The sequence below is a fragment of the Wasmannia auropunctata genome, unplaced genomic scaffold, assembly GCF_000956235.1.
Source record: "Wasmannia auropunctata unplaced genomic scaffold, wasmannia.A_1.0 LD289078.1, whole genome shotgun sequence".
Classification (NCBI taxonomy): domain Eukaryota; kingdom Metazoa; phylum Arthropoda; class Insecta; order Hymenoptera; family Formicidae; genus Wasmannia; species Wasmannia auropunctata.
Window position 1 is genome coordinate 16,528 of NW_012073812.1, and position 11,136 is coordinate 27,663.

At 32.1% G+C, this 11,136-nt stretch overlaps 1 protein-coding gene across 4 annotated transcripts in view; it reads left to right on the forward strand.

Annotated features, from left to right (window-relative positions):
* Window positions 1–822: 822 nt before the first annotated feature.
* The window catches only part of LOC105461418 (microtubule-associated protein futsch), a 20,523-nt gene continuing 10,209 nt past the window's right edge, over window positions 823–11,136 (forward strand). For 2 of the 4 annotated variants that reach the window (XM_011707912.1, XM_011707914.1), the window contains exons 1-11: window positions 823–1,028; window positions 1,331–1,546; window positions 1,776–1,908; window positions 2,022–2,288; window positions 2,567–2,820; window positions 2,932–3,106; window positions 3,191–3,493; window positions 3,575–4,231; window positions 4,856–5,296; window positions 6,948–7,072; window positions 8,474–8,784. In XM_011707912.1, coding sequence (XP_011706214.1) covers window positions 1,785–1,908; window positions 2,022–2,288; window positions 2,567–2,820; window positions 2,932–3,106; window positions 3,191–3,493; window positions 3,575–4,231; window positions 4,856–5,296; window positions 6,948–7,072; window positions 8,474–8,784 — 2,657 coding nt within the window. In that variant the 5' untranslated portion in view covers window positions 823–1,028; window positions 1,331–1,546; window positions 1,776–1,784. The other 2 variants (XM_011707915.1, XM_011707913.1) reach the window with 2 other exon arrangements.

An 11,136-nucleotide genomic window follows, 5' to 3' on the forward strand; every position in this document is an offset into this window, starting at 1 on the left:
AGCTTACACAGCCGACTAGTAGAGCCTAGATTATCACGNGAAGCGCGACCGGTGTTACGAGTCCTGATTGGACACGTAAATGGCCAATCATAAGATTGATTTATCGCTATTATAAATGGCTACCGAATAAATCAAACTTATGATTGGCCATTCGACGCCATTTTTAATATTTTTTAGTACTTTTGCGATACTGCCATAAGCCGGTTGCGCTTCTCTGATAATCTAGGACTCTACCGACTAGTAGCCTAGAGCTAAGTACAAATGTGTTGGGTTGTGTCGATGATTACGGCAATTGGAACAAAATTTGTGTCGCTGTGTGCACAAAAGTGTCTAGTGAATTTACAATTGAAAAGCACCCAATAAGATACGGCAAAATGTATTTTGCGCCGGAAGTGCGTTATCTAAGTAACATTTTTAACCAATAGTAATGAATTGCTGCTACTGCACACTGGCCTAGTTTACACCGAGCATTTGATACGCGTACTAACTAGTAACTTTCTATTAAATTTTCTTAATTTTGACGATGCATATAAACTTATACATGATATATGTATTTAATTAATCATATTAATGCATAATGTATCAGTTTAGTACATCATTCTTTAAATGCATTGTAGAAATTAAGATAATTTAATAGAAAGTTTCTAATTAGTACGCGTATTAAGTGCTCGATGTAAACTAGGCTACTGCGCATGAAATGGCACCTTAAAACGAATTGAATTCGCGCGCTATCTGGTAGTCTGATTCAGCCGGTTGCGCAATGCGCGACGCGCAATGTAAGATATGTATAATGTGTGTGATGGTGTGTGTGGCGCGTGCGCGTGCAAATCATATGCGTGTGTATGTATAATATCCATGTATTGTAATCGGCCGCCAATTCGCGAAGAATGGACGGTGCAATGAATCGTTGAAGCGGATATAGTGAATGACCGAGCGGAAGGCTCTGAATCATATCTTCGTTGTCGTCATCATTATCATCGAAAACTCGTTCGCGACCAACGGGTTGACGACGGCGAAGGAAGATACGGGTAAGCTTTGACGAGACGGCAACGATGACGATGTGCTACCCAACGCAGGCTAAACAAAATGGCCGCCCGCTGGGCGGCATTTGGCGGTACCGTTGTTTACTCGTTACTCTCGTTAGGGAAACATTCAGACCAGTTCAGACGCGAGGCGAGGTGTGCGTATTGATTCCTTGTTGCCGCGCGCGTCATTCGCCTGTATGTTCCTCGTTGCTTTACATTTCGGTGACGTGAAGTAATATATGACGTTTCGCTCGATCGTGATATTTCCACTCGGTGCCTCATTTCCGCTTCTTTTTTGTGCGTAGAACGATATCGTTGCAGTGCTGGTGATCGCTTCTTGTCACGACGACGACGACGGCGGCGCGGACTGTGATGCGGAAACGCAACGTCTTTCCATCAACACAGCCGTGCACTGCCCGAGAACGTAATCGACGTCTTGATACGCGGGATATGCTACTGATTAACAGCGAGGTCAATTTCGCGAAACTTTCAGCGAATTTGTGAACAATTTCGTGCTTAAGGTAATCATAACCTTAAAGCTTTCTTTTGAATCATCCGGTATTGCTCGTCACTGGGCGCACGTTGAATAGTGGATTGTAATTAGCGAATCCTTGCTTTACCGGTCAATCCAGTGAATCATACTAAATTAATTGAAACTTTTGATTAGCAATTGTAATGCCGGATGCATTTATTGTGTTGCTGAAACCTTTTGTCTAAGCAAAAGTTGTGAACATATGATTTGTCCTTTAGGCAGACAGAATGTCTAGCTCATATGTCGTCGAGCCGCAAGAAAGTTCTGAAAAAAAGGATGATACATTAATCATTGTTATCAACGATGATGGGGTAATATCTGTTGATCAGGCAACTCTACAAAACTTGATAAGTAAGCAATTGCAAGCAAGTTTGTAAAGATAATATGTTAAAAAGTTGGTTTAAAAAACTAATGAATAATATATTCAACATGCAATAATAAGTAATATCAAATCATTGTTTCAGTGAATCAGTCAAGCGCTAATGTTAGCGTAGTAAGAGTAGGCCAAGCTGACACAGATACTGAAAATGGAGATATAACTTTAACAGTAGATCCACCAACATTTGCTCATTCTACAGCAAGCTCAGTAAGCGCCAATGCTAGTACTGACCCAGGTGGATTGGTAGATCCTTTTATGGAGATGGATCCAGAACAGTTGGAAAGATTAGAAACAGCTCTGCAAAGTGAAGAGGCAAAGCAGATACTTGGAGAAAATGTCACTGCAATGCTTGGTACTTTATGTATTTTTTTGTTAAAGTTTTTTGCTTTATTTAAACTTATAATTGTAACAGTAAAAATGTCTTTTGTTTACATTGTTACATTGCAACTTGTGAAATTTTATCAACATAAATATATGCATCAAAGCTTGATATATTGTGCAATTGTATGTTTTTTATTTCTTTGATTTTAATTAATTTCTTTATAATTAAACAACTTTCCTATTATTAAATATATTATATTAATTATATTATACCTATTATATTATACCTATTATATTAATTCTTTTTAGATATGTTATCAATAGAAGAGCTGCAGAATACAATGAGATATAATATACAGCTGGACCATTGTTATACAAGCAGATTATCACCTAGTGATCCAATACCAAGGGATCCCTTACCAATCGTTGATGATTTGTCTGAATCCAATGATATTCAATATATACATCAACCATCTTCTCCTCGAATAACTGTTATGTCACCATCCATTAATGATGTGGACAATGTTGGAATTAAGAGCAAGAATGTTGCAAAGAATACAAATGTAATTATTGTATACACATGTAAAAAAAAAAATATATATATATATATATATATGTTTATTTTATAGTAAACATAATCTGTGATTATATGATATTCAATTGATGTTTTATAGATATCATTACAAAGTAAACAGATGAATAGACCGCGAATACGTAAAACGGCTGTTTCTACACCTACAAATATAACTGGTTTGTCTAGAGCTAATACAAGCATCATTGGGACTCCTAAATCGTCAGGACATCATTCAATGTCAAGAAATTTAACAAATATCCAACAAGGAACAAAATGTATATTTAAATTATTTCTTAATTATTTTAACTATTTTTATGTAGAGTATTAAGGGCGAAGTATCATTATAATTATATTTACAGTACAAGCCAAAAATAATAAGGAAGAAGAAGATGATGAAATTACAGAATCTACAGAGTCTTCGGAATCAGAACCACCATCTGATAACGATAACGATTCAGACTTTGGTCCTCGTAGTTCCAAGAGAAGTAATGCTAGGGCTCGAGGAGGACGAAAAGGTCTCACTACAAGGGGTGGTAGCATGACAGCTGTTCGAAAGAGAGGTCAAAATAAGCAATTGGATATGGAACAGGTGCGACGATTAGACATGGAAATGGCTGCTGCTGTTAATGCAATGAAAACTCCTGAAAAAGACGATAAATCGGGTGTGTAATTATTTGAATTAGTTCATTAGGAAATGTTTGATTTTATAATCGAAGAAAATAACGTAATTTTTCAATTATTAGAGAGATTTAGTCCTACTAAGAGTAAGAGACAAATCAAAACACTCGGTGGAAAGAAGAAGGAAGAATTGCAATTTACAGAAATGTCTCAATCTGTATCTCAAGAATCACCATCAACATATGAGAAGCCACTACAAACAACAAATCAAGTGAAAGCAAATTTAATTAATGCCAATATGATTAAGGGTGACATGATACTAACCAAACCTGGTCAAGGAAGAAGCACTCAGAAGGTTACTTTTATTCAAAAACAAGTCCCGATGAAACCGAACGAACTTAAAAATATCGGGCTTAAAAAGACTGTGTTGGTTTCTAAGGAAAAACTTATAAATCAAGCGGGCACAAAATTTTTCACGACGAAAGATGGGAAATTGTTACAACTACCACTGGTGTCTAAAACACTAAGTCCGATACAGATTTCTCCAGTGAAGGCAGTACTGACACAAGCCGTGTCACAACAATCTGTGACACAGCAACAGAATGCAAGTCAAGGCTCGCCGACAGATCAACAATCGAAAACCATTTTTTCGGTTGGCAATACGCCAATAAAATTCAAGCCTAGTGATACAAAGAGAGAAAAGAGAAAATCTGACACTGCTATAGAAATTTTGAAGGGGGATGAAAATTCTACAAAATCTATAGAGATCAAGGCGTTAGATAGTCAGTATTTCTTTACTTCGTTGCCAATTAAGGCGATCCTAAAGTCGTCTGTTTTATCGACTTAACGTGATTATTTTTTATGACATAATTAACATAATTAAAGACAACACAATTTAATAATCCTTTTCCACGATTGAAATATAGGCATCAATGTAACTCAGACTGATAGAGGTAATGTTGAGAAAGGAAAAAATTTAAGAAATTTATATCTCCGTTACCTTTTCTTAGTCCAATCTCTGGCGTCTAGAGCTATCAACCAATATGTGGGCCAATATTTATTTTGTACAAAATTTAGTTGTTGGTACAAAATGATAGCAGCCAGAGTGAATTACATGTTCAATGTTGAGTTCAGAATTAGGCTTAGATACCTAATATGAAAAATTAAATTGAATATGAAAAATTTAAGTAATTGAAAATTTGTTACACAATGTATGCGAGTGATCTCGATGTGGTAGTAAACATGAGCATATCACTACACTATTACATCAACATCGCACGTATATATACTCATGAATCGTTGGTAAAATAGCGACATTTTTGGAGTTGATCTCTAGTTTAGCATCGCCTTAAAAGCAAATCAAAGTGAGGACACATAAAGTTATAGTTTTAAAACTTTTTTTACAGATGCGAAGAAACTTAAAAAAGATAATCGAAAAGCTCCAGGTTATGTAGCAGATACTCTAGGTCCCGCGCTCTTCTCAACACCGGATATAATTCGACGTGTGGGTTCGAATAGTGATGGAAAAATTGCAGATAATGCTGCAATAGCTATGACTCCATCTACATCTTTTGCAACAATAGTATCTACAGCTGGGCCGTCAACCGGTTCTATTTCCACAGCAGTTTCATTGAATGTCGGCATCTCTGCTGATTCAAATATAATGCAGAACACTTCTAATCTTACTACTAAAAAAACAATATTTAATATTTCTGAACAGTCTGTCCAACCAGAGCCACAATTAAATTTCGATGGAAGTAATAGTATAACACCAGGAAGCGAAAACGAACAAAAATCAGAAACTAAGACACCTCTAACTGAAGAATTGCAACCATCGCTAGATACAGGTAAAATTAAATCTTATGTTAAACTGATTTTGTAATATATCGTTTTGTGAATGTTATCCAACATATTATTTATTCACTAATTAGTTTTTAAAAATATATTTATTATCTCTATATTTTGTAGAATTTTCACTATATCATTATTGTTCCATTTCCTTTTATTTTTATATAAAATAATACATAATGCTATTTTAATAAACATATTTTAACATATTTTGTATTTTTTCGTTGAATTCCTTTATTTGCTTATATTATAATTTTATTAATAAAATATTTTGTTTTTTATATTGTCAAGATATAGAATGTACAAAATATGACTGTAACATATGCATAATATATGAAATTTATATTTTATATTACTATTGTATCTCTAGCACTAAATACTGCTTTATCAGAGAATATTATTTAATTCATAGTACTATTCATATACCAACTTATTTTGCAAAGTATTTATTACTTGAAATACCTAGAAAACAGAACTTTCAGAGGATTTCTCTTTTATCCTTAAAAATTGTAAATTTGTCTTGGAATTTGTATGGGTTCCTCAAAAAATTTTTTGGAATTTAATTTTTAAATTTAAATTTTATCTTTCCAAAAACATTTTTAAATCATTTTTTCTTGATAATGTCTGTTGACAATCAATTAGCAATAAGGCATATCCGCTAGGTTCATATAAAAATAGAAGACAATATTAAAAAAAAAATAGCTCACTAATACTATACTATAGTAAGCCTTCCCTATACTATCCTAGATTTTCAATTGTAGAAAATAATAATATAATCTCTTGGAATTCTTGCCTTTTACTAATTTTCAATATATACAGTTTGTACATTGTTTTATGTTGCTTGCATTCCAATTTTAGTTGTATTTAAAAATGTTCTGATCTAACCTAGAATTTCGAATAAAAATATTTGGAAAATCTCGGAAAATTTTTTTACAATATATTTTACAAAATATTTTAATAAACATTCTGTGTTGTTTTTAAGAATATAAGTTTTACTGTCAACTTGTAAGTTCTACAGATAAAAGTATATGTATATATCTTTTTCTAGGTAATGATAAGTATTTTGCTTTTAAATTTGTCCTATTCCAGAGTTTTCTAAACTTATGTAAATTGTGATCCACTTTTTAAAACAAACATTCATGACTTATCTAACTTTAATAAATATAAAAAAATGAAGGGAGAGAGGATGAATTGATTATATTACTTTATATATTATATCACTTTACTCTTATTTTTTAATTTTTTTTGCGCGAACACAATTTTATAAATTTACTTCTTAAATATATAATAAGGGATCTGTATGAAGAATGCACTTGTTTCCTATTTCTGTTGATTATAATTTTGACGTCAACATCGACACGAGTCATTTTCAGACGTAAGGAGTTTGCTAATTGTATTTTATTTCAAAATTTGATTTTGATTTCTATTATTGTTGGAAATCCAATTTTGCATGTACAAAGTTATGAAAGAATACGCACGTTTGTACAAGTTTGTAAGTTGCACGAAATAACAAAAATATTCTAAAATTTTTTGCGATTCATTAGTAAATAGATCGCGTATTTTGGATACTCCCTATTCTTTTCTCCTCTCTCACTTTCTTTTATTTCTTAGAGTAATAATAATTAAAAGTATTTTATGCACTTGTTTAAGGTGGGATCGAAGGAGAAGAACATTTATTGGCTACTTTAGAAATGGAAGCTAACAAACACGAAGAAGAACTACTTGCTGAAGCATTATTATTACAAGAGGAACTTGGAGTCGATTTGGCCGAACATGTAAGTATATCTATATAATGTTATTTTAATGTATGTTATGTAAACTCTATATGTATCTCATATAATATTGAACGGAATCATGATAAAAAATAATGAATATATTACGAAAGTATTTTATATTTTTTATTTTGTTATAGTATTTTAATATTTTGTTTAGTTTTGTATTTGAATATCAATTTATAATTAAATATTTTCCAATGTATTATAAAATCTTGGTTAGTTCTATATGTTTAACTTAATTATTAACGATTTTTGCACAGTATTAGTGGCATAGATAATTAAATATTAAGTAAATATTATATATTTATATATGATAATTTAGTCTTTGTTCCTCTAAGCAATTTCTTCACGCAAATACAAAACTACTTATATGACGTATCATATATATTACATCTGCTATAAGATGTCTACCCAAAAATTCTTACTTTTAAAATGAAATAAATATATATTCGAGCGTTGAAGAGAAAGAAAGCGAGTTACCCCAAGGGTAATTCATACAAAAAAACTAGTTTACATGTATTGTTAACCCTAGATATACACAGTTTTTTTTTTACTACGTTGTATACACACTGGAGTCCCGGAGACTCCATTCATATTTATTACTGTAACTCTAGTAAAAATGAACATATTTCAATTAATTTTTTTTTTTTTTTTTCAATCGATAGAGAATCGACCAAGGAACAAGCCCATAATGTTTAAAAATCGATAGGATTAAGGAGCTCAAAGATATACGGGTTCAAAGAAAAAGGAAAGTTCAAAAACGCGAAAAAATCTCGATTTAGCACCAAAAAATCATATCTTTTTTGTTTATAGACCGATTTGAAAAATCCTTGAAAATTCTGAAAGGGTATACTTGAAATAGTAATAAAAAAAATTTGGCGATCCGATATTTTAATTTTTTAATAAAACTGCAAGCAGTCCCGCGGCTGCCACGCTCACTTCAACTGTTCATTGCTCGGTTGTTGAGCGACAATTGCCGCGCGACAATCAACAAGTCTTTCTACTGAGGAGATCCAAAACTTTTTTTACGTCAATATCTCAAACCCCTCCCCTTTCAATTTCAGAAATTCCAAACCGAGAAAGTTTTGCTGGAGTCCCAGTGTGTATATCTAGGGTTGAAAAGTCATAAAAGTAAAAAATTTGCATTTTTGAGATAGTGAAAAGAAAGTTTTTCAATTTCCTTTTATTATCTTAGTGTCCCTAGTCTTTGCCCTATGTAAACTGTACTATGTACTGTGAAACACACCGAACGCTCCAATTCTAATAGTTTCTTCACCAAACTAATTCTTATTGGTCAGCTATTTCGTTGTCTTTGGTCTCTGAATGCTCTAAGATTCAGACAACATAATTATTTTTAAAAAATAATTAGGATTGTATTCTTAGTGAGTTTTTCTTTCATAGTCTACACTAGGTGATCCCAGGCCACGAGTGATACCAGAATCATTGGCATCGGGTAGCATGCTTATGTCCACATTAGTATCACCAGAACAAGATTCTAAATCAGTAAAGGTAGCGCCAGCAGCACAAACAAATGTTCCAAAAGAAACAAGCAAAAAATCTTCGAAGGACAGTAAGGAGACGGTTCAAATCATTCGGGGCAATCGTGTGATTAAGTTACCACCTATTGAAGCACCTGCCACTAGAAGTAAAAGATTGCAAGCGAAAACTGAGATGCCGCAGACAAATCCCGAATCGAAAATAGAGAAACTTACGTAAGTATACTATACTATATTGTAAAATGAGAATTTGGATGTAATAACAAGTAGTTTTGCATACAATTTATCACAAGATTCCATAATCGATTACTCATACATTATTATCTTAAAATAGAAAATCTTTACATGGTTTGATAGATTATTAAATACATTCTCATACTATTTATTATCAAATATTTTAATAACATATAATGAAATACATAAAAATATGAGAATTAGTATATCAATATATGATATTTATATAAATAACATAAGTAAACATGTGATAGTAAATAATAATTTATAACAATAAAATTATTTTGTTATTTAATTCAAACAACATTAGACAATTAAAATTTATATATTAATTTTTTATTATTATTTATATTATTCAAGATATTCCATGACAACAAGACTTAAAGATAGACTTTTGAAATCACTTTGAAATAAAAATCCTAATATCAAAATATGTCCAGGTTATAATAGTTTAAATAAAAAAGTTTTTAAATTGATTGATTATACTTTGTCCACATCTTTATTACTGTGATGTATCATATCTGAATGCACGGAATTGAAACAAATTGATTGGTTTATTTTGAACTCTTTGAAAAATTATTATGATTTTAATATAATATAATAGTAAACTATTATAGTTTATTTTGGTATTAAAATTTTTATTTCAAAACAATCTCTGGAGTTTACTATTAATGGTTATCACGAGCAGTCTGAGACATTTTATATATCAATAATTGATAAATTGATATTTTATATACTTAATATATGTTACATTAATATATGTGTACAATATATATATATGTAGCGCGAGCAAACAGCGCAATGGTCTGTTGTGCCAAAGATCCCGGGTTCGAGTCCTGGTAGACCCATCAACAAATTTTCATACACTCACATCTTCTCCCCGGAAGTCTGACAAGCCACCAAAGAGTATCCTTATGCTAGATGCACACAGGACGCGGTAACGCTTGCCGCACAGCGGAAGTTGGCTAGGGAATACTGCGGTAGCCAATCAACGTCTCGCTTGCTCGGTAATAACTTCCGCCACGCGGAAAAAGTTGGATCGAGTTCAACTTTTCCGCGTGGCAGAAGTTGCCGCGGCGTTTTGTGTGTAGGATTCATATATAGTAATTTTTAGTGAAATGTGGATAGATCTCGAAATAGGAGAACCACTTTCTGCTGCCATGCCAACTTTCGTCGTGCGATAAGCATTGCCGCATCCTGTGTGCATCTAGCATTAGCCGTTAGCGGTAATTGCCGCTCTCAAATACTGCCGTTCGGAATCGGCTTTAAACTGTAGGTCCTATATGCCTGTGTACAATCAGTGTGCGCCCCACAGGCGTATGAAGAGAGTGGTAGACCCTGGCTCGATATAAGCTGTAGCGCTATCGAAGAACATATATATATATATATATATATATATTAGGATGGGCCAAACAAAACAAATTTTTAAAAATTGATTAATAATCCCCTCAAAAGTTAGCTATGGACCTTAATATGATCTGGATAAAATTTGATCGAAATTGATTGATATCTTCAAATTGCCCCTCGATCTTGCAATTAGAAAGTTTATGCATTTCTTGGATAAATGTGTAAAAATTTCAGAAAATATTTGAATTTTAATACAGTTTGGTTATTACCTGTTGTTTTTGGTTTTTATTACCTGTTTGTTGGTTTTTTGGCTGAACACGAATCCGAAATCAGAAGTATATATTTCAAAATGACATTCGAAATATATTCTTATACAGGATGTCCTGTTTTAAATAATACATTAAGATTTCTCGAAAAATATATATAGGTACTATAATATAATAATAATAATATATAATAATAGTAGATAGGAAAAATGTTTCAAACAAAAATTGTATGGTTTGGAGGAGGACATAAGAAGATATCATTGATTTTGATTTTCGGTTAAGATCAGATTAAGATCACATCGATTTTTTTACACGGAATCATATTTTTTTTACATAATGTGATTCTTCTAATTATTCTGCACACAAAAACATTAAGGTAAAGTTATCGAAAAATCAATATTTTATGAGATATTTTATATTTTATCATGCTATATTTCGTTATATAATATGAGTAATATGACATATCTCGTAAATTATTGATTTCTTAATAATGGCACCAAATATTTTTAGGCATAGAATAATGAAATAAATCGATTGATGTAAAGAAAACACCAGTTGCTTTAAAAAAAAATGTAATTTGCAAGAAATGCTTACTAATTTTAAGGTAGAGGGGCAATCTAAAGATATTAATCGATTTCGATACCTAGATCATATTGAAGTCCATATAGATAACTTTTGGAGGGTATTACTAATCGATTTTCAAGATCGGAAGAGCACACGT